Genomic DNA, 25,195 nt, shown 5'->3' with positions numbered 1-25,195 from the left:
AAACATTTAAATACACACAAACACACACTCTATAGAACAAAATAATGACCCTGACTTCCAATTAGGGGCCTCGAGTGGCCGAGTGGTCTAAAGCGCTCTTCGTTATGGATCACTGCCATCTCACCTCTGTCTGCAGTGGTTCAAGTCTAAGATTCAGCCAATGTGGGTATGTGAGAAAGCTTGCCAGTAGCTTCTCGAGGGTCGGTGGTTCTTTCCGGGGTTTTCCTGGGTTCTTCCTCCACCATTAATACTGGCTGCCATGTATAGCCTATCGTGTGCTGAAAAATGGCGTTAAACCCCACAACAACAACAACAACAACGACTTCCAATTAACCTGCAACATCCCAAACACCCTTTACTGCACTACCTCAACATCTTCCCTACCAGAGATGAATTAAAAAAATCAAGAAGCCTACCCTGTGATTCTGAAGAACTTAACATCTACCCTACAAGAGATGAATAAGAAAGTCAGTAAGCCTACCCTGTGATTCTGAAGACTTCAACAGCCTTCCTACTGGAGATCGATAAGAAAGTCAGCGGGCCTACCCCATGATTCTGAAGACCTCAACATCCTCCCTACCTGAGATGAAGAATGTCAGTAAGCCTAGCCTGTGTTTCTGAAGACCTCAACATCCTCCCTACTGCAGATCAGTAAGAAAGTCAGTAAGCCTACACTGTGATTCTGAAGACCTCAACATCCTCCCTACTGGAGATCAATAAGAAAGTCAGTAAGCCTACACTGTGATTCTGAAGACCTCCATATCTTCCCTACCTGAGATGCATAAGAGAGTCAGTAAGCCAGCTATGTGATTCTGAAGACTTCAACATCCTCCCTACCTGAGATCAATAAGAAAGTCAGTAAGCCTAACCTGTGGTAGTGAAGACTTCAACATCCTCCCTACCTGAGATGAATAAGAATGTCAATAAGCCTACCCTGTGATTCTGAAGACCTCAACATTTTCCTTACATGAGATGAAGAATGTCAGTAAGCCTACCCTGTGATTCTGAAGCTGAGCCTTTTTGTCAGGAAGAGTTGCCTTGGTGTCAAGGTCCTCCTTCAGATCAATCTCAGTGTCAAGCAGCCATTTTTGTAGTTGCTCAAAATTCTCATCATACGAGGCCCAATGAATCAGACATGACTCCAGCTTCCTCTGTGTGTCGGACAACTGGTCACAAACCACCTCCCAGCGGTCTCGAAGGGACCTGCAGATAGTAAAACATCAATCATTTTGACTATCCTCCTGGGCATTTATCATAGCCGTTCTTTTAGTTCTTCTAGATAGCCACTAATTATTTTACAACTGTCGTTTAGTATGAAATCTCATTGTAGATAGATTATATGGAAAATATCATGAGGTATTAGTTTATTACATGACTACTGTGTGATTACTATTATATTTTTACAAATCCATATCATATATTTGTTAAATTACATCTAATGACACCTGATGGCATCATGAATGGCATGAACATCATATAAGGCAACATCATCATGTCTATGGCATCCAAATGTAATTCCAAGTCAGTTTGACAGATTTTATGCAGTTTATAATGTCTAAGAAATTCAAATGTAATTCAAGGTCACTTTGACAGATTTTATGCAGTTTATAATGTCTAAGAAATTCAAATGTAATTCAAGGTCAGTTTGACAGATTTTATGCAGTTTATAATGTCTAAGAAATTCAAATGTAATTCAAGGTCAGTTTGACAGATTTTATGCAGTTTATAATGTCTAAGAAATTCAAATGTAATGCAAAGTCAGTTAAATATGCAGTTTAGAATGTCTAAGAAATTCTAATGTAATACAAAGTAATTTCAACAGATTTTATGTGGTTTATGTCTAAGCAAATCAAATGTAATACAAAGTCAGTTCAATAGATTTTCTGTTGTTTATGTCGAACAAATCCATATGTAATACAAAGACAGTTCCATATGTTTGCATTCAGTATTTTTCTTCAAATGATATATATAATCTTACACTTCTGCTCATTTCAAACGAACTCCATTAAACTCACAAAGCTTATAGGTATAGAAATTATTAATTTTTACAAAACTCACCAAGAATGTAGCTAAAGAAATTATTAACTCATCTGGAAAAAGCACATTTTTCAAATTTTTTATCTTGAATAATTCCATGTGAAATAAGCATTTTTAAAATCCTCTATATATCAAAAAATTAAATAATAAGCACACCTGTAAGATAATCTACATATCAAATAATTACATAAGCACACCTGTAAGATAATCTACATATCAAATAAATACATAAGCACACCTGTAAGATAATCTACATATAAAATAATTACATAAGCACACCTGTAAGATAATCTACATATAAAATAATTACATAAGCACACCTGTAAGATAATCTACATATCAAATAATTACATAAGCACACTGGTAAGATAATCAATAATTAGAATTACATAATAAACACATTACATAATAACAAGCACACATTAATATCCTCAATATACTGATTAATTACATTTGAAATAATCATGTGTAAGATCCTCAATATGTCAAATAATGACACAATAAGTACACATTAATGATTACACACACACACATAATTGTGTGTGTGTGTGTGATTACATAATAAGCACACATGTAAGATCCTTTATGTATTGAATAGTTACATGTAAAGTAAGTACATGAGTATGATCCACCATATAACAAGTAATTACATTTGAAATCTTCTATATAACAAGTAAACTCCCTTGATAACTTGCCCCATGATAACTTGTGAATCCGCTTATAACGTGGGGTCAGATGTGGATCCCATTTTTTAAACCAGAAAATACCACAAAAATTGATAATGCTGAACTTGAAGAAAATTGCAATCAAAATTGGTAACGGAAACTTTGATATATCGCTCGTTTTATCATCGAAAATGGTAGATAGGACCTGGAAATTTTAGTCAACATTATGAAATATTGTATTAAAAAATAGGTCATACAAATTTTTACATTTTCTTTCCAAACATCATTCCTAGTACACTGCAATTAACAATATGTAAGATAATTTCAATCAATGAAAATGTCATGCCAAGTGGAAGCAATACTTTAATAAATACAAATTAAATAATTGTTTTATCAATTGACATTGGTGCTCTAGTTCTTTTATTTTCTTTTAAGTGTAATAGTCATAAATACAATGTGTCCTCTTGTAATTAAACTTAAAATACATCAATCTTTCGTAACAGCTATGTCCGCAAGTGTTTCTCTCAGAACCTAATTAAGTGCCAACTGTGTTTTGATAACTGACATCCGGAAGTATCTGTTGTATTGTTGCACTGAATTAAAAGCTGGCCTCCTTTGTATTGTCATGTTAATTAAGTCTTTTGATTCAAATAAAGGAGGTGGAATAAAAGTAAAGTTAAAGGGATCGAAAATCCTACAAACTTGAAACCTAGCAGCCCCAGTCATATGTCGGGTGAACTCACTTCATTTGATCAATCGAACACTGTTATAAATGTTATTGTGTATGTAACATAAACTACCTTAAATAAACAGACTCATTCATAACTGTGATCAAAGATAGCAAGGCAGTTAAGCGAAATGAATACTTCATAAAATAGAGCTTGATTTTACAGATATGGACCATTGTATGCAAGCAAGTTTCAGAGAATTCTTGAACTGGCACTTAGAGATATCATAAAGGATGATAAGTATTGTATTAATTAAACAATACAAAAATTGAGTTTCGACATAGACAATTGTCTCACAAAATAAATGTTGCATGTTTTTGATAAAAAAGGAATCTTGTTTGGTGGTGTATCAACATTTAGTCTCATTCCCTGCTCTATGGACTTCCGATTTGGCAGGATAATATTAAACACCACCATTACGGGAACCAGACTCATCAAGAAAACAAAAAGCAGTGATGTAATACACGTTTTCGTGTACATGTGATGGTTGTTGAAACCTGTCAGAACAAACTTTTACATGTTGGACATTTTGAAAATAAATGTTATTTAAACAGAATAACGAACAACTTCATTAGAAAGGGCGCGTTATTAAAAATTATTATCGACATAATTGTAAAATGAGGATTCAGTCATTAAACAGCCCAGTTCCCTACCACCCCCACCCCTCCATGGTTTTCTTGAGGTCAAAGCAATTTTTAAAAAATTTTTGTAGGTCCCTCGGTAACTCACTCCTCGCTTATAGTGTGGTCTATGTTTGTGGACCCCGTTGTGTGCAAGTTATCAAGAGAGAGGTGTAATTACATTTGAAATCTTTCATATAACAAGTAATTACATCTGAAATCTTCCATATAACATGTAATTACATTTGAAATCTTCCATATAACAATTACATTTGAAATAAATGCATTCATAAGATCCTCCAGATATCAATAATTACATAATATTTGGTGGAGTAAAAAAAACTGACTCATCTTTGTAATATTTTGCAGATATAGTTGGTACCTGAGTTCCTGTCTAATGGTCTCCCTGCCTTCTGCCGCAGTACTAGGATACAATTTCTCACCATTCTCTACAGTGTAGTGAATCCGGGAGGAACCTTGCTCCTTCTCGGCTAATAATTCCTAAAATAGTGAGCAAGGAAGATTTACTAGAATTTCTGATTGACCAATAATATCAGCTGCGAAATAACTTTTGGATAAGTGTTATTTATAGCAGTCTAAAACAAATTTGCAACATCACAGTCACATCAAATGCCAATAAATCTCTCTTTTAAAACTGCTCTTAAAAACCACAGTACACATCAAGATTACACGATAAAAATCTTAAAAATCCTAAATATATCAAGCGATTTTAAAATTAAAGCACAAGCTATCCTTTAAAAAAGGTAATTTAGTCAGTCTGAAAAAGGCCTTACCTGTAATTTAGCCAGTCTATCATCTACATCCTGTTTGTCTCCAGCCATGTCTGCACACACCTGCAGACGTTTATGTAGGGTCTCGATCCATTCCCAGCACTCTGAAAAGTTGGCTTGGTAAGATTGGTGGTCCCGTACATAGTCCTGCCATCTACCAATCAAATCCTGCCAAACACAAAGTATAAATGATTCAGGATACAAAATAATGTCACGTCTTATCAATATTACATTGTTGCCAATTTTGAAAATTTCTTCATATTTTTGACATCATGATAGGTGCCAATTTAATTCAATTGTCATTTTTATCATTAAATGATCATAAAGAAGGTAACTCCTCTAAGCAACCAAACATACATCTCCATGAAGTAAGTTTCAAAAAGACCTCCTTCATATGAATCCAGTTCAATGCCTAGGAGCTACAAAGCTATGAAAGCATTACAGGACCAACAGTACAAAATATTATTCTTCAGAAAATCTTTATCTCATTTTATAATACAATGTGCAAATTTTATAAAACAATGTGTAAATTTTATATTACAATGTGCAAATTAATCTATCTACCTACTCACTCAACCACCCATCCAACTATTCACGCATAAACAAGATAATGTGTAACTGTAAGTAATTCGTAACAATCTCACAGTTCTAGTAAAGTTATGTACTGTATGTAATAAACAAGGTTTATTTAATTCTCTGAACATGAGGCAATAATGACAAAATATGTAACATATACCCGAAGATTAGCTCTAAGAGTCTCATAGCGTGAGTTCAGCTGTGCACTGTAGTTGACAAGTCTTGAGTCAGCCCCTGGAACCTGTGTTGTCATTTTCTGTAGCTCCACAAAATCCACTTCCTTCTGTTGAACCTGCTGTTGTAGAGCCTGTAAAATAAAACATTATCAATATTATTCTCATCATTATCACTGTCATCTCATGATAAATAAAAATAAATCATGACCATCTATCATCATTATCACCAATGTCATCCTCATTTTCACAGGTATGATTATGATGGTTAACAATGATATCATTACCACTGATACCACTATCATCCTCTTCCTCATCAGGAATTTATTTTAAAATTTCTGTCACAGAGGTGAAGTTCATAAGGTTTAGTTCATATATTTGACCAGAATATGTGCCATTGTCACACAGGGTGAAGTTCATACATTCAGAGGATGACTCATTCCTGTAGTAACACTGAAGGTTTTATCCCGGTTTTATTCAGCAACTAGTTTGAGATGTTGCTATGGGGTGTTACAATGGCAGCTCCAGCCTTTTTTCATCTCTCCACTTCTATCTACAGGGACAGGGGACTCTAATTTCATTGATCTGATTCTTAAATGTCTTAGGATTTGCTGAGGACCTTTTGAAGTGGTGAAGATCAATACAACCAAGGCAGTGTTATGCAAATATAGAATTTTGCAATATTTGGAACACTCATTATTACTGCTTCTAAGTGAGAATGAATCAACATAGCCAAAAAAGTGGAATGAAATTTGGTTTGTTAATGAATGAGGTAATTTTGATTACTTTTTCTAACATTACCCCTGTGATTAATGTCTGTACTTATGTACTAGTAATAAATATATAATGTATATTACTTATCATTTATCACCACAACAGTATCTCCAATTTTATTTAATCAAAACATCTGCAGTACATCTACATTTTACCTGAGTACTATACCTGAAACTGTAACTAAGTAAGAGCAAATCTATAGTTTCCAATATACATTTTATATTTTATTTGCATTCTTCCATAGCTAATATCTTATACCCTCCTAACAAAAACTCGAAATGGAGATGTCGAAATATAGAAAAGCTTAATTTAACATAATAAGACTTGAACATAAAGGTGTACCATTGCTAATACCAATACTGATGCTGATGTTGAAAATGACTACAACACTGGGGGCATAGCATGAGCTCTCCTGCACTTAGTGCAGTCAGGCTGAAAAGAAAACCTATATAATTACCTTTAATTTGTCCACTTGAGCCTGTTTCTCTCCAAGTGTTGATTTAAGATCAATGTCTTTGACCTGACCTTCAGCATCTCTGAGCCATTTGTTCAGCATGTCACATGACCCATCATATGCTGTGAGGGCCTGCAGAGCATGAACCAGGTTTTCCTGTGTGTTTGCCATCCTGGTTGCCAAGGTTTCCCAGTCCTGGGTCAAAGACTCAAGGTCACGGTGAATGGTAGCCTGACCTTGAGGAGCAGTCTGAGGTATTGTCTTCTCACCATGGAGATGAGCTGTCTTAACTTTTGACTCTCCATCTCTCAGGGATGTCATTAGTTCCTGATGGGAGAAAATTAAAGTACAATCATCTTTGTGGATAATACACTGCAACTAAAAATCTTCAGAAATAGAAGAAAATACTGACCAAAAGAAAATGTAAGGAAATATTGTACAGAAAATTTGACAAAGTGCAGATGCAATTCAAATAACAAAACTAATTAAAATTTACAAAACATAATGCCATAAAAAAATACAAATTGTAATAAATAATTTGTTTCAATTTTTAGAGCAAATCTCTTTATAAACTTTAATAAATAATTTACAAACAATTCCAAAGTCAACAAATGGCAATCCCAATTTTGTTTGGTATTCTTTTACAGGGTAAATTTTCTTTTATTCAATAAAACACCGTATATGTCTATTAATCTTAGCATGTTCTTAAAGTCAACTGACCTTGACTTTGTCTAGTCTGTTCTGCAAGGCTTGTCTATCACCACTGGCCTCAGCACACACTGCCAACTTGTCCTTTGTTGCAGCCATCCAGTCCCGGCACTGCTGATATGCATCCTGGTATCGTTGGTGCTGGTCAACACACTCCTCTGCCTTTTTCACTTGGGCCTGTGGATAAAAAACCTTACTGGTCATACATATATACACACACACACCCACACACACACACACAGTGAATTTTATCAAGCATTACACTAGCAAATTAACTGAAGATCCTGACATATGTAAATATATATATATATATTTCACATTCAACTTTATTATACGCATCAGTATAAATTAAATCAAATTATTAACTCAAATTTTTGTGTTGCATATTTACTATATTTGCTAAAAGAATAACAGAGTTTCAATAATATATTTTATAGTTAACCATATCACTGTATTGTTATCTCTCAGTAATGGAAAGTATACTTTAAAAACATAATTCACAATTATAAAATAGTATTTTGAAAGTCATAAAATATTTATTTTGGATGAATAATGCCTTCTCTACTGATAATATTCAACCATTAAGTTGTTTATAAACAATACTAGAATCAAAATAATTCTAACACTGTTCTAGTCTTAATACCCGAAAACTATTCTGATAAATAAATGTGTTTAATTATTATACAGTAATATAGAAAATCATATCCCTTAAATGTTGATATTGGGACTAATGCTGAGGAATCTCTTGACCAGAATATTACAATTGATTTAAGTTTTAGAATTACAGTACATAAAAAAAATTCCCATTTACCTGAGCCTTGGCACAGAGACCATGGTACTTGGCATTCAACTTGCCCAATTTGTCCTTGACCTTGGCTGAAGCCAGGGTGCTGCCCTTGTCACTGATGTTGTCAATCATGGTCTGGTGTGAAATGATGTCCTGACACCGGGTCTGTAAGTAACAAGATATGATACTGTGAAATACTTTTATTGTAATGATTCCCTTTTAAACATTTGAGAATTGTTTTTATTTCCCTTGAAAACTGAGTATATGCATACAAGAATGATAAAGACAGTTCTGGACTAACTTGGATGGAAAAAGCATGAATGGCAATCTAAAGATGTGCTCACCCTGTAATGTTGGAGACAGGCCTTCTTCTCCTGCAATGAAGTCTTCAGGTCCATGTCTTCCTCAATCTGTTTATTCATGTCTTCAGTCCATTTCTGAAGCTGGTCGAAATTCTCATCAAAAGTTGACCACTGCATTCGGCTGCTTTCCAGATTCCTCTGTGTCTCATTAAGGTGATCATTGAACTGTTCCCATTTCTCACGGAGAGATCTCAGATCCCGTCGAATTGCCTCACGACCTTCATTTGAAGTGTTAGGATACAGTCGCTCTCCTGCTTCAAGGGCATTGTTGAATATTGCAGTGCCCTTTTCAAGTCTGGCATTCAAATCCTGCAAAACAGTACATGTACAACAATGCAAAATCCACAATTATTTTAGAAACTAATATCCTTTTGACTGTAAAAAGGAGTGATATACCTTTTTCTTTAGTGAGAAAAGAGTGGGGTTTTTTACAACATAAAAACATCTTCTCACCTGTAATAAGGAAGAAGATACATGTATATCTGGTTTTTCTTCCTTGTAGTGATAAAGAATATGAGTAAGCAGAAAACTACAACTGCTCTGTGGTTAATGTGCCACAAAAAGGTATGGTTCAAATCTTGCCCAGACCAGGCACAATATAACCTTTCATGTGTTGATTTATACTTAAACATAAATCAATCAAATAATAATTAACAGCAATACAGTGCAAACTTCTACAAGTATATCCTTTATGGTTAATTTAATGTAAGAACCAGATCTGTGAATTCAGAATTTCACTGGTTCAATCGATTCTAATGCCCAAATAGTTGAAAGTGAAATTTGGCTATATGTCATATTAACAAAGGATCTGGATGGAGTATAGTATATTAATAAAAAAAGATTAAACTAAAGCTAATATTTATACCAATTTCCACAAAATGCAGTAGTGAACATTTATCCACAGAATGTAAAGTCAAACTCATAACAATCTAATAAAGGATAACTTAAATCTTCAGAACTTCTTAACCAGTCTAAAATTAGAACACTAACTAATATGGAGTTTTTACCAATCAAGAACTGGAATGCTAATTACTATACAATTTTAACCAGTCTAAAGCTGGGATGCTAATTACTAGGGAATTTTAACCAGTCCAAAACTGGAATGCCAATTACTTTGATATATTAACCACTCTAAAACTGAGATGCTAATTACTTGGGAATTTAAATTACTCGGGAATCGAAAAACAACTGGGCTAATACTATACAGAAAATGTCCTCACTACCATACAAAAGTGATTGGATTAAGTGTTACATGACGACTCTACTGAGGCAAAATTAATTGTAGCTTATTTTTAGTTATCATTAATTCAGCCTGCTTTGTCAAGTACCAAAAACAAGCTAAGTGAAGTTTTTCTACCACAGAAGTGCACGGCCACACTTCCCTTATAATTACATGGAATGCCAAGATCTTAAAAATGAAAGACAAAGTTTTAGGATCTGAGAGTCCAAGACCAGAAAATAAGGGTCCAGAAAGCAGGGTCAACCACTGCCATGAGCTCTCGAAAAATACTACTGCCATTGAACCAACCTGGACAGTGGAGAGTTTTGCCTCCAAAGCCTCATTATCACGGGGCAAGTCGGAGCACTCATCCAGCTCTTGTTGTCCTCCTTGGAGCCAGTCTAGGCAACTTTTGTACTTGTTCATGTAGTCCTCATGGTCTTCAATATTCTGCTCACAACGCTCAACTTGTTCCTGCAAATACACAGAATTCTGCATTTTAAAGAAGGTTGTGGTAAATACAGAAAACACTGAATGACTTAACAATTACTGGTACTACTGACTCTGGGTCAAATGGTCAGAAATCTAAGTTCAAGTGTAGTCACTGAAGTGGTCACCTAGCACTTTTAAGCCTGATTCTGCCAGCTGACTCAGCTGTGGTTACTTGGCACTTTAGTCACATTTTACCAGCTGACACTAAAGTGGTTACCTGACTCTTAATCTTTATGTTACTAGTTGAGACTGCTATTGTTACCTGGCACTTAAGCCTGATGTTTCTGGTTGACACTGCTGTTGTTTCTTGGCAATTATGTCTGATTTCTATTGTTGAAACTTTTTTTACATGGAACTTAGGACCAATTTCTCCAGCTGACACTGCTGTGGTTACCTGGAACTTTGAACTTATTTCTAAAGCTGACACTGCTGAAAGTATGGGGATGATAAATGGAAACTATGTGCAAATATTTGCCAGAGAATGAAAGAATAGTCTTAGTCCAAGGGTTGAAGGTTTTTCTGAAGAACATTGGCAAATTTTTGCCAGATAATGAAGGAGGAGAGGAGTTTCAAGGTCAAGGTATCAAGGTCTTTTAAAAAAAAGCACTGGCAAATTCTTACATTCAGCAAACCATGAATTATCACTCTCCATATAAAATAAATCACTAAAGCAAACTCAATAAAAGGCAAACATCAACAAAAAAATTGGACTTTTACATTGAAAAAAGAAAAGCACCAAGTAAATGTTAAACCATCATCTTGCATAGGCCAAGATATGCAATCAGTAACAATTAAAATCCAATGTAAATGAGCTGTGTATCCATTTCCAAAATTCCATTACTAGGAAACAGTATTCTTTCCTTTACCAAAACAATAACTAAAAACCTTAGTCTTCCTCAGGAATTGATCTTCCTTTACCCAATGTCACTGCTATCATATTTCACCATTTACAGCCTAATCAACTGTCTTGTTTCTTTTAACATTTACAATTTATATTTGTTGTATCAGTATATCACACTGGTGCTAAAATACTTGTTTTTCAATATATGTCTAATATAGAAAACTCCTGTTTGGAATTTTATCAGAAAAGTTTGATTTACTGGTATTTGGTCAATATAATTAGGATTGCCGATTTTCCACCCAAACAGTTTTAATTATTCCATAAAATCCAGAAAGACTGACTTCTCAGGGCATTAACATCTGTTGGCCTGTCAGCCTGTCAGTCTCTAATGGGCTGAGATCCCAACTGATCCAAGAGACAAGTCATATACTTTCAGCTGTAGGCTCAGCAAAATATAAACCTCAACAAGCAAAGGTCCATAGTGCAAAGCAAACTTTCTGAGAACAAAATGCTTACATGTGAAAGGAGAGATATCATGGGCACCATATTAGTGATGGATTCTTGCAAAACTTCCCTAATTAACTTAAATCTTCTCTAAAATGCTGATGACTAATTTCTGAGTAAATGTCAAGATTTAAAAAATCAACATTTCAGTTTGCTGTTATAAATATTTAATCACATATTATCTTTTCACACACAATTTTAATAAAATTAAAAAGGAAAAGTAGCTGAGTAAAGCTGTGCCTAATTATATGTTCATTGATGACACAAACTGAAAGTGAAAGATAGATTTGCTCAGTGGGAATAAATAAAATATACACATCCCAAAATGAACACGGCTTTGATTTTTTTCCCGCGTGGTAAAAACTGCATTCCATACCTTAACAGCAGCAGCCAGAATGTTGTATCTGGTTAGGAGCTGTCCAGCATAGGATGTAGTGCGGCCATCTCCAGTGGCACGAGTTATCTCCTGGGCCGAATCCCTCACCTGATCAAATGCTGCCTTGTGAACCTTCACATCATCATCAATTTCCTGTAAATATAAAAAACCTATTCAATAATGACTTAGAAATAATGAGTAATTAATATCTATTTAATCCCAATATGGAGGATACCTTTTATTTTGGGAAAAATATATTTATAACACACTGCTTTCAAGATACTTAGGGCTGTTCTATTTAAACATAAATGGTATCCAGGGAAGGCAGTTTTTAAAAAATATATGCCAGAGTACTTTGATTTCACAGAATTTATATTAAAATGATAAGAAAATTCTAAATTGCATCTATGGGTGAGCACCCCACTTTAAAAGTACCTTCCCTGAGTCCAATGTATGTTTTTACGGAACTGCCCTTATCTACAATGCACCACAAGAATGTAAACAAATATTTGAAACTCAACATCTGATGCTGAAAAGAATAAGTCTTAAATTATGACAGAAATGCAAGGAATGAAATGCTTGTGTATTGTTTGTGTGTCAAGGAATTATGACAGAAATGCCTGGAATGAAATGTTTGTGTATTGTTTGTGTGTCAAGGAATCATGACAGAAATGCAAGGAATGAAATGCTTGGAATGAAATGCTTGTGTATTGTTTGTGTGTCAAGGAATTATGACGGAAATGCAAGGAATGAAATGCCTTTGGCTTGTTCATGTGTTGGTAACTAAAGGAATTACCAATGATATGCAAGGAATAGAATGTCTGTGGATTGTCCAAATTGTTGGTAACTGAATTTATCGTCAATGATATGCGATGAATGAAATATCTATGGATTATTTTTATATCAGTAACTGAATTAATCATCAATGATACGCGAGGGATGAAATGTGTGTGGATTGTGTATATGTTGGTTATTGAAGGACAACCAAAATCCAGAAACTTCTTAACGATTATCTCTATCAATGAAGTTACCGACCAGTCAATCCTAACATAAATCTTTCTCAGCAAGGCAGTAGAAATTTTCAGTAAGGTGTAACAGAATATCATGTGATGATATTGTTGACATGGAAACATGCATTTAAAAAGTTCAGAAGCATGATCTGAGACTGATGCAGCAAAGGCAAACACTACCTTAAACTAAAACATTGGTAAGGCAACCAAGGTCTTACTTACATCCAGTACAATTTGAGAAACTGCAGTTCCAAAGCTATCTAGCTCACAAAGGCTTCTTGTAAGACTTCACAACTTGACATAACCTTTGTTCTTTGGTTTTTTATGGGTTGGGGGTTTTTTTGGGGGGGGGGGTAAATTTCAAGTGGCAATGGCAATCACTTCTGCTGCCAAAAGATATACTCAAATCAGAATATCACATCCAATTAACACAATTATTGCCTTTCCTGCTTTTTTTCTCAACAATCTGAATATTCCTTTTCATACTTTCATGCTTACTGTTTAAACTTTTTAAGAGGTTTATTGTTCCTTTTGTCTTCAAAGTGTTTTTTATTTGTTGGAAACCATTTCTAGAAAATGCAAATATTTTGTATGAAAAATATGGGTAGCTGAAAGTGTCCAAGTTAGTCCTATAAAATTAGACTGGTTATCTGACCAACTCCGCTGAATCAAGAACAAAACATGGATTCAGATGAGAGAGACAAGCCTGCCAGTATAAATATTTGTCCACAAAAATCATACAGGTTTGTATTTGTATTCTGTAAGTCCACAATTTAAAGATCATTTCAGTATGGTTTATAGTCAAATTGTAAGGGTTGGCAGGTCTGCAGTTAATTTAAATTCCATATAAAGGGTTTCCAAGAACACTGTATCTCATATTATATCTACCAATGAAGTTAATTTAAATTCCATATAAAGTGCTCCCTAAACAGTGTATCATTAATTTAAATTGGATGAAAAGTGCTCCCTAGAATACTGTATCTCACATCTGAACATTTTTATTGTATATTATATAACTTTTGAAAACTGTAACAAAAAAATTAATCTTATTTACAAGGTTAAGAAAAATACCTATGTAGTAAGATGTTCCAATATAGGCATGACAATACACCCCAACTAGTCAAGATTTTATCAAGATTTCACGCAAAAAATGAAGAGTTGTGATGGCTGATCCAAATAAAAAATGAAATCCTAATGAACGTTCCATTAATCAACTGACCTTAAAGTGCTCATACTGTTCTATCTTGCTCGGTAAGTCTGGCTGCAGGTTGGCCTCATTACGGACACTTGCCTCTGTATCTTTCAGCCACTGAGACAAGTTCTCATATTCCCTGTCATAAGCAGACCACTGGTCAATGGAACCTTCTAATTTGGCTCTGGAAATGAAAGAAAAATTTGAAAATATCAAATGATACACACAATGGATTTAAAAGAATAAATCTGTCTTTTTCTCTTGATGCTGGGATATACACAGATAATTAATTTACCTTTCAAAAATATAGAGAAAAGGAAAACCAATCTTGCATCAATATTCTGGAGGCCTGAATAGTGAGCAATTTTCTTAAGCAACATAAATAGGATATTATGTATAATTCTCTGCAGTCTGAAGTTTTTAGATGCAGTGTTCAGTTCTTGTATATTCAATGTTTTGACAATTTTAGCTGCCTCATGCAAACTTCAGTTCTTGTCTGTTCAATGTTTTGATACTTAGCTGCCACGTGCAAAGTTCAGTTCATGCCCATTCATGGTCAATGTTTTGATACCTTTAGCTGCCACGTGCAAAGTTCAGTTCTTGCCCATTCATGGTCAATGTTTTGATACCTTTAGCTGCCACATGCAAAGTTCAGTTCTTGCCCATTCATGGTTAATGTTTTGGTAATTTTAGCTGCCACATGCAAAGTTCAGTTCTTGCCCATTCATGGTCAATGTTTTGATACCTTTGGCTGCCACATGCAAAGTTCAGTTCTTGCCCATTCATGTTTAATGTTTTGGTAATTTTAGCTGCCACATGCAAAGTTCAGTTCTTGCCCATTCATGGTTAATGTTTTGGTAATTTTAGCTGCCACATGCAAAGTTCAGTTCATGCCCATTCATGGTCAATGTTTTGATACCTTTAGCTGCCACATGCAAAGTTCAGTTCTTGCCCATTCATGGTTAAAGTTTTGGTAATTTTAGCTGCCACATGCAAAGTTCAGTTCTTGCCCATTCATGTTTAATGTTTTGATACCTTTAGCTGCCATATGCAAATTTCAGTTCTCAGGCATTCATGATTAATAGTTTCACCACAAAGACCACCTGTTGTCAGCACAAAATTCAGTTCTCATCCATTCATAGTTAACAGTTTTACCACAAAAACAATCTGTCACCACAAAATTCAATTCTCATCCATTAGTAGTTAGTAGTTTCACCACAAAGACCACCTATCACCACAAGATTTAGTTCTCATCTATTCATAATTAATAGTTACACCACAAAGACCACCTATCACCAAAAAGCTGTTATTGCCTATTCAGGAATAATAGTTACACCTCAAAGACCACCTGTCACCACAAGATTTAGTTCTCATCCATTCATAATTAATAGTTACACCACAAAGACCACCTATCACCACATAACTCAGTTAAAGCCTATTCGTGAATAATAGTTATACCACAAAGACCACATATCACCACCAAGTTCAGTTACTGTCTATTCATGAATAATAGTTTCATCTCAAAGACCAATTGTCACCACAAACAGTGCTAACAAGAGTATTTTGTATTATTTGTCAAAATTTGCAATTTACAGAAAATAAAAGTTTACAGTCAAGATTATTTGTAATATGGTGTCTTACTGTGTTTTCTGCATCATGTCCATTAGTTCAGCCCATTCCTTATCAGCAGCCTTTTTCTGCTGTTCTAGCTCAGCCTGTTTCTGTCGTGGCAGTACACCCTTTACAGTTTCCACCTTCCCCTCTGCTAATTCCTTCTTCTGCTGACCCTCCTTAGCACTGGCTATCAAGTCCTAAAATAATTTTTAAAATGAGGTGTAATAAATTACAATGATATACATACTCCAATTTAGTCATGTTGGAAGACTTTCATCATCAACATATATGTTGAAATGTAGTTATGTTGGAAGACCTTTATCATCAACATATATGCTTAAATGTAGTCATGTTTGAGGTCTTTCATTATTAACATGTGTGTTGAATTGAATTTTAAATGCACAAAAGGTTCATTTCCCACATCTTCTTTATATTTCATTATAACTAATGCAACCAAATCCCTTTTTGATGATTTAAGTTCTGGAATAACCCTTATTTGTTTAAAACAAAATCAAAAGCCATTACATTAAAAGAAAACAAGGAATATTTCTGTAGGAATATTTATAATATTCTGAAACTACCTGGTAACTTTGGAATTTATTTTAAAAACTAAGTTTCAGTGAGGTTCAAGATTCAGGCTATTTTAATCATATAATCATCATCTGAGAGCTTTTACCCTAATTGTGGCTAGCTTGGCCTCAACACTGTATCTGTCTCCAGCAATGTCCCCGCACCATGTCACCTTCTCACGTGCTGTATTAAGCCAGCGTTGCTGCTGTTGCTGTGCATCTTGACAGTGTTGTTCTAGTGTTCCCTGGAGCATTTCCTCAATCTTATCCCCACGATTCATCAAACCCTCAAATTTCTTCTTCAAGACACCAGCGTCCTTGGCCAGGTTGGCGGTCTCAGCGGATGGGTACTTGGACTGCATGGCACTAGCTTTGTCTAAAAGGGCACCAATCTTCTTTTTGTGTTCAGCTAACTGATCTTTCAGAACCTGCAAGAGATTTTAAACAATACATAGCAATATGTAAACAAAGAGTGAGTTATACATTTAATGAAACAAAGTTTTGGTGGAATTTGTTCAAAGTATGTTCATAGAATTCCAGTGTGTTCTTCTGGAAAATGTTTTAAATGAACAAAGTGTCCATGATCCTTTCATTTAATTCAAATTTCCTCTCAAGTGAGATCTGAAATAGAAGGACTGACCAGAATTATAATGAACATGATTAAACGATACATTTGCAACAGATCATAATAATAACTTAAGTTTATAAGAATAAGCCAGCTTTGGTCTTACCTTGGCTGTTTCCAAGCGTTGAACAATGTCTTCATCAGCTCCAGATACATCATCACATTTAGCTAGCATCTCCTTGACCTGGTTTAGCCACTCTGTTTCCTCTTCAATGGCTTTCTCTAGATTTTGTCGTTCATCAGCGAAGTTGGCCATCACTCCCTCCAGCTGGTTTGCAAAAGATGTGGCCTTCTTGAACTTTTCAGTGATTTCATCACGAACCTTGACAAGCTCTGAGATTTCTTGGTCGTGGTTCATTTCCTGAAGATCCTTGATTTTCTGGTTAATTTCTTTCAGAACTTCTTCATAGTAAGGTGCCTCTTCCTGTAAAACAATTAACCTTAGTGTCCAACTTGCTGATATATCATTATTTAAGATAAATGACCACTTGTCTGACCATACATATCTTGACCCTTATTCATAAACATTTTAGCATGAAATTAAAGTTCAAAGTCCAAAATTTTTTGACACTGAATTACATTACTTTCATCAAAGATAATTTTTGAGCAGGTGTATCCTTCAAGTTGTTCTGATAAAATAGTTAACAAATTAAAAGGATGACAACAAACCTTGACAACACAAGACCTACCAAATTAAAACGATTACTACAAACCTTAACAAAACAAGACCTCAGTTATTGTCATTAGGTAAATGAATGCCAATTTTCAGTTAGAAAAATGACCTATAGCAGACAACAGCTTAAGCATCAGAAATTCCAGTACAAATCAATTTCATCTTACAAGTCATTATGGGTCATTTTCCTGCAAGGTATTATGGGTATGACTCGTCCTTGAATTTTTTTTAATTGCCACAGGTTGTGCTAGACAGTTTCATGCTTTTGCATAAGGTTAGTTTCTAAAGACAAAGAATTTCCCATGTTTTCCTCATTGGTTTTCCTTGCTGTTTAAAAAAAAAACACCTGAATATCCTATGTATTGTTAAAAGAACTTTTAGTTCCCTTTATTTTGGTGTATGATTGATGGATATAATATGTGTTATACAGTACACAGCTAGGCCTTACTTCAGATGTGCTTCTATCAAATAACTACTAGCTCCACTTGGTCATTTTCACTTCCTGACTTCAAAAGTAATATGTAAAAAACAAGTAACTTTTATTTTACTTTTTATATATGTTGTAATTCATTTATTGCACTTTCAGAAACTGGTACTGCCTACTCTCACAAAATGTGTTTACCCTATTCAAATAACTGCTAAGATTAGTGAACTTTGGATTAGTTCAGAATGATATTTTCATCATATGGTAGCAGCCATTTTGATCATCTGTTTGCTTAGATCAGGCACAATTTCCACTTCTACAACATGTAAAGCAATTTCAGCCTCCGTACATGAAAGTAGCACAGAGGTATACCAACAGTCCCTCCAATGTGCACATTGCAAATGCAAACAACTGTCACTATGTCAGAACTATGTAATATCTGTAAGTGCAACCTATTGGTGCTGAATAAGTAAAGTATAACACTATGAAAGTTTTACCCAGAATACTTTGCAGAGAATGATCCACACAGTAACTTACAAACAATGGCTGACTTGTACAGGAATTTGCACATTTGCCATCTTGTGCTACAAATTATACTTCTAACTGAAACAAATTCATGTATGTGACCCAAATAAATGAACTCTTATGCTGTCAATACCTGTACTTATAATTTTGTATTAGGTGAAATACTTTTTCAGAAAACTGAAAAAGTGTACCTATTCACCATACTGAAACAGACTTTAGAATCGTAGAACTTTTAGTTTATATACTTGACTATGGGTGCTCTCTTGTCATCATAAATTTAAATTATACAAATGTATTCAAAGTCTTGTACCTGATTATGTGTTTCTGCTTAAAGTGCAAATTTCCTATTCATATACTTCTGAGCATATGGACCCGAATATACTGTGTGATTAATACTTGATGGTTAATGCTACATGCCCCAAAAATTTATTTTAAAAAGAGATACCTTATATGGCCCTGACAAAGGTAGAACTATCTAGTACTAATATGACAACATGACAACTTGATTTAATGTTGTGTCATACTAAGCTGACAAAAGTAGGATTCAACTCCCATGCTTAAGTCTTAAGATGGATAAATTACATTTATTCCTAAACTGCATGCTTTATCATTGTGAAAAGAATCTGATTCCTTTATCACTATACTGACCTTAAACTTGGTAAGGCAGGCTTCTACTGTGACCGCATCATCAAAGTGTTGTAGGCAGTCATCCAGTTTGGTAACCATGGTATTTACCCACGATTCCAGTTCCTCAGTTCCTGTCTGCACTTGGTCCCAGCATACAAGCTGAGCCTCCAAGTTCTCTTTATGTTGTTCAATATCCTGAAGCAGACCACATTACATTGGTACATTACACTGACTACCCTAATTCCTCTCATTAATATAACTGAATGTAGTATATTACATCAATTACCCTTAACTCCTGTTACCAATATGAATTACATTGGTATATTACATCAATTACCCTTAACTCCTGTTACCAATATGAATTACATTGGTATATTACATCAATTACCCTTAGCTCCTGTTACCAATATGAATTACATTGGTATATTACATCAATTACCCTTAGCTCCTGTTACCAATATGAATTACATTGGTATATTACATCAATTACCCTTAGCTCCTGTTACCAATATGAATTACATTGGTATATTGCATCAATTACCCTTAATTCCCCTTATCAATATGAATTATGCTTGTATATTACATAAGTACACTTAATTCCTCTTATCAATATGAATTATGCTGGTCTATTACATAAGTACACTTAATTCCTCGTATCAATATGAATTATGCTGGTCTATTACATAAGTACACTTAATTCCTCGTATCAATTCAAATTACTTTAGTTTAACTTTCAGTACCTGAGAATGTTTTCTTTTTCTCATGTCCCTGACATTTATATTTCAACACTAAATATTTCAGTGGATAGATAACCTATCTAAAACTTAAACTATTTCTGAAGTGGTTCTCTCTTTTCATTTATATCAATAATATTAACAGTGAGTCTACATTTTCAATATCTGATCAAGTTGAAAAGAAACAGTATCCATTTTTAAAGTCCATTCAATATGAAATACAATACTTAATGACAATGTATATTGCCTTTCTTTCTTATCCACAAACTTGTCACAAATCTGATACTTTTAGTCTCAAGTTTTTACCAAGGCTATACTGATTTGTTTTAAATAATTTATAACATTTTCATCGTAAAGCAATATTTTTGTAATATTGTTAATAGAATCTTTTGTACAACTTAAAGAAAGGATCATCAACTTACAGAATTAGCAGACTCCCATTTGTGGTTAATTTCATCAAGGTCTTCCTCTAGTATGGACATGTCAAAGTTAGGTATATTTTTCAGGTCTGACAAGAGTTGTAGCCCTTTACTATTCATCAGGTCTAACTGATTCTGATTTGAATGAAGCTCAAACTCAGCATTCTGAAATTAAAAAAGTCCCAACAATATAGGATAGTCCTAACAATATAAGGTAGTTCCTACCCTACCACACCCACCCACACAACTACACACACATGATCCAACTCAATCATATCATAAAAATAACAAGCCAAATTTTCATATTTAGGTATCATGCCGGTGTTCAAATTTTAGGTGTATTCCAGATACTAAGAAAGTAATGAGTGTTCTACCACTACATACAAAGATAAAAAAGAAATGAGTGTTCTACTAATAAATAACTAAGAGAGATTAAGAAAAAAAGTTGGGCAGATATGATGGTTAAAATATCCTGAAACTAGAGTTGATAAAAGTCCAACTCAAAGTTTTCACCATCCTTTAAAACAGTTACTGTGTTATGTTCTTGCTTTAGTCTGCTGTCACTGACAAGATTAAACTATTGCAAATGAAAATTTTCCAAAAATAAGTCTCCCGTATTTAAATTCAATCTCCCTTCATGAATTTCCCAAATAAATATCCCCTTATTTAAATTCACTATTCCTTCATGAATTTCCCAAAATAAGTCTCCCTTATTTAAATTCTCTATACTTTAATGAATTTCCCAAAATAAGTCTCGCTTACTTGAATTCTCTATCCCTTCATGAATTTCCCAAAATAAGTCTCCCTTATTTAAATTCACTATCCTTTAATGAATTTTCCCAAATAAGTCTTGCTTACTTAAATTATCTATCCCTTCATGAATTTCCAAAAATAAGTCTCCCTTACTTAAATTTACTATCCTTTAATGAATTTCCCAAAATAAGTCTCACTTACTTGAATTCTCTATCCCTTCATGAATTTCCAAAACTAAGTCTTCATTACTTAAATGCACTATCACTTCATAAATTTCCCAAAATGTCTCCCTTAAATTTACTGTCCCTTCATGAATTTAATTACTTCTTTATCATTCATGGTTGAAAGTTATTCATGTTTTTTCTACATAAATCACTTAATAATGTATTTCTTTCTCTCTTCAAGACACTAGTTTTTATATTTAATTGACAAACAATAAGTTAAAAAGTTTAAACTTCTGCATATTTTGTATCAACTGTAAACAGACTAGTTTATATCAACTGTACAACAAAGTATATTTTGTATCAACTGTACGACAGTCTAGATTGTATCAACTGTACAACAAAGTATATTTTGTATCAACTGTACGACAGTCTAGATTGTATCAACTGTACAACAAAGTATATTTTGTATCAACTGTACAACAGTCTAGATTGTATCAACTGTACAACAAAGTATATTTTGTATCAACTGTACAACAGTCTAGATTGTATCAACTGTACAACAAAGTATATTTTGTATCAACTGTACAGCAAAGTCTAATAGATTATACAGCATAATGTTGATGAATAAGATGACTGATATGAAATGGTCTTTAAGACTAATGGAGATTACTGGAAAAACTATTGACTTTATATGGGTAACTACTTTCTCTTCCATGTGCCAAACTGGGTTTCAAACCCTAGGGTCACAAGGTACAAAGTGACTGCATTACTGATGCATTATCCAGATCTAAAACATCAACATGAAGCTCCCTACCTTATGTTGGTCCAGAGCCTTTTTTACATCAGGCTGAGAGGTAAAGGCTATATCCTGTTCTACTAATGGTTGGACATCGTCCAGTACTCTGACCACACCTTGTTTAGCATCCATGTACTGCTGCCACAGGCTGGCCACACTGCTGTACTGCTGGTGTTTTTCAGCCAGTAGTGCCTGCACTGTGTCCCATGCCTCATTAACCTGGCCAAGGCTTCCTTGCACAGTTGAGCTCCTGCTGGGATCTGCCTGCATTACCTGTCGTCCCAACTCCCGTAGCTGTTCATACTCTGGGTTATAGGCAAACACATCATCTCTGATGTCCTACATTACAAATAACATGACAGATAAAGAACTCGAGTTATACAGGTAGGCATACACATACATAGACATTTGGATAGACAGACAGACAGATATCCTGGTATGAGGGCAGATATAGAGATAAACTGTTTAAGTGATTCACTAAAGGACAGAAAAATTTCTAAATTTTTGGCAGTAAAAATATTTTCATTTGATGGTGGTCTAAAGAAACAATTTCATTACTGAGGGAAAAATTGAATTATAAACTAGATATAAATAACTTTTGGAGTTATCTATATTTACATTTCTGTACAGAATGTCTATTAAAGCAAGAGTTTAACTTTTTTTCATAAATTAATTTTAAACATTAAAACGAAAACACACCTCAATTTCTCTGACAAGGTCTCTAAGTCCCTGTGGACTTGATTGCTCCACAGTTGCTTCTTGTAACCTCTGGGCAATGTCTGCCAGTTTGCCAACCAATCCACCTTTCTTGTCTTCAAATTCCTGACAGAGCTGTGACAGTTCACCAAGGTGTTCCTCTTTCTGCTTTGCAGAAAATGCTGCTGAGTCACACATTGACTCTAACGCTTGCAGCTCTGTGCCAAAATGCAGTGTCCTTTGGGTGGCTCGGTCCTTAATGGTCAGTTGGGCTGTAGCCATGAGGTCATCAAGACTGTCTGCGTCATTGGCCCATTTTGCCATGTCCGCTCTTAAAGCCTGGATCTCTTGATTTGCTTTCACTACCTCTTCCTCCTTGACGTTTGGCGAGGCCAACTTTGCCTGAATTGTCTTCAACTTAGCTTGAGTATCGCGGTGAACAGTCTGGTACTTATCCCAATGCTGACACAGGTCCTCTCGGCTCTTTATCAGGTCCTCCATTGTAGAATATCCAGAGTCAATTCGGTCAAAGCGATCACTCAAAATTGCTCTCTCATCCTCATTGCAGTTTTGTAAAAGATCCTTGAACTCCTGCATCAGGGCATTGTACGTTGGATCTTGCTGTGCACATTCATTGCGTAGGGCCTGAAAAATAGAAAACAGTATCTTATATTATAAACCTGTTTGACATACCTACGCATTTTCTTAAAAAAAGTCAATGAAAAATTATCATGTGGTCTTCAACATCATTATTTAATATGAATTGAGTATAACTGATTAGCATGTGGTCTTGAACATCATTATTTAATATGAATTGAGTATAACTGATTAGCATGTGGTCTTGAACATCATTATTTAATATGAATTGAGTATAACTGATTAGCATGTGTTTTTTAACATCATTATTGAATATGAATTGAGTATAGCTGATTAGCATGTGGTCTTGAACATCATTATTTAACATGAATTGAGTATAGCTGATTAGCATGTGGTCTTGAACATCATTATTTAACATGAATTGAGTATAGCTGATTAGCATGTGGTCTTGAACATCATTATTTAACATGAATTGAGTATAGCTGATTAGCATGTGGTCTTTAACATCTTTAATATGAATTGAGTATAACTGATTAGCATGTGGTCTTGAACATCATTTAATATGAACTGAGTATAACTGATTAGCATGTGGTCTTTAACATCATTATTTAATACAAATTGAGTATAGCTGATTAGCATGTGGTCTTTAATATCATTATTTAATATGAATTGAGTATAGCTGATTAGCATGTGGTCTTGAACATCATTATTTAATATGAATTGAGTATAACTGATTAGCATGTGGTCTTGAACATCATTATTGAATATGAATTGAGTACAGTTGATTAGCATGTGGTCTTTAACATTATTTAATATGAATTGAGTATAGCTGATTAGCATGTGGTATTTAACATCATTACTTAATACGAACTGAGTATAACTAGTTAGCAAATGGTCTATGCTGTAAACAAACAAGAACAAGATTATACTTGCAAAACGATCACATAAATTTTCATGTATAAACTGTCCTAAAAGAATTACTTTTAATTTCTGCATTGTCTCTCCAACTTCATCAGAGTAAATTTCACTTCCTGTATCGAGTTTTCTCTGAGTTTTCTTCAGCCATTTTTCAAAGTCCTGAAGCCGAGCATAGAAGTCCTGTCGGTGTTTGACTGCTGCATTAAGCATGCCTTGTCTCTCTGTGGCATCAGTCATGACTTTATTCCACTTAGCCTTTACGGCATCTTGTCGGTCCTTGAGGTCTTTCAACCCCTCTGGTGTAGCATGCTGTTTAACCTGCTCAAACTGACGCTGTAAGGCATTCAACTGGGGCTGCTGGCTGCGAATTTCCTCCTGCAGGGTCTACAATCAATGAATAAAATTCATATTTGGTAAATTGATTGAGCCCACTTTTATATAATATGTGTATTGATTTGGTGCCTTTTTTTTAGGTCTATGTTCCGAAAATAATTTCATGAATTTAAAAAAATCTCCCTTTTAATACGGTTCCTTGTTTAAAGGACATCCTATTCAAAATCTCCCTTCTAACACAATTCCTTGTTTATTCACATTTTACTCAGAATTTGTACATTTACGTTAACCATGTGCCAAATAATCTGTGCAAATTTGAAAATATTAAACACTGAAAATAACATTTTCAAGTGCATAAAATCTCTGCCAGTTTAGCAAGGGATTAAATTCATGAAAATTAAAAATAAATTTAAGCATAC

At 34.4% G+C, this 25,195-nt stretch overlaps 1 protein-coding gene across 1 annotated transcript in view; it reads right to left on the bottom strand.

The window, feature by feature from the left end:
• Positions 1 to 25,195, bottom strand: part of LOC149804453 (nesprin-1-like) — a 572,886-nt gene that overhangs the window by 384,931 nt on the left and 162,760 nt on the right. The window contains exons 27-45 of the mRNA XM_089940603.1: positions 24,507 to 24,827; positions 22,932 to 23,573; positions 22,251 to 22,571; positions 20,523 to 20,684; positions 19,388 to 19,561; positions 17,224 to 17,541; positions 16,600 to 16,920; positions 15,951 to 16,120; positions 14,337 to 14,493; positions 12,108 to 12,260; positions 10,204 to 10,368; positions 8,658 to 8,984; positions 8,338 to 8,478; positions 7,539 to 7,703; positions 6,822 to 7,145; positions 5,578 to 5,724; positions 4,845 to 5,009; positions 4,433 to 4,551; positions 996 to 1,203 (exon numbers count right to left, since the gene is read on the bottom strand). Coding sequence (XP_089796729.1) covers positions 996 to 1,203; positions 4,433 to 4,551; positions 4,845 to 5,009; positions 5,578 to 5,724; positions 6,822 to 7,145; positions 7,539 to 7,703; positions 8,338 to 8,478; positions 8,658 to 8,984; positions 10,204 to 10,368; positions 12,108 to 12,260; positions 14,337 to 14,493; positions 15,951 to 16,120; positions 16,600 to 16,920; positions 17,224 to 17,541; positions 19,388 to 19,561; positions 20,523 to 20,684; positions 22,251 to 22,571; positions 22,932 to 23,573; positions 24,507 to 24,827 — 4,500 coding nt within the window. The remainder of the gene's footprint in view (positions 1 to 995; positions 1,204 to 4,432; positions 4,552 to 4,844; positions 5,010 to 5,577; positions 5,725 to 6,821; positions 7,146 to 7,538; positions 7,704 to 8,337; positions 8,479 to 8,657; positions 8,985 to 10,203; positions 10,369 to 12,107; positions 12,261 to 14,336; positions 14,494 to 15,950; positions 16,121 to 16,599; positions 16,921 to 17,223; positions 17,542 to 19,387; positions 19,562 to 20,522; positions 20,685 to 22,250; positions 22,572 to 22,931; positions 23,574 to 24,506; positions 24,828 to 25,195) is intronic.

This window comes from Sinohyriopsis cumingii, chromosome 2 (genome assembly GCF_028554795.1).
Source record: "Sinohyriopsis cumingii isolate HCF-2022 chromosome 2, ASM2855479v2, whole genome shotgun sequence".
NCBI lineage: Eukaryota > Metazoa > Mollusca > Bivalvia > Unionida > Unionidae > Sinohyriopsis > Sinohyriopsis cumingii.
Note: the sequence above shows the minus strand (reverse complement) of the source record. Positions and strands in the feature narration are given on the sequence as shown.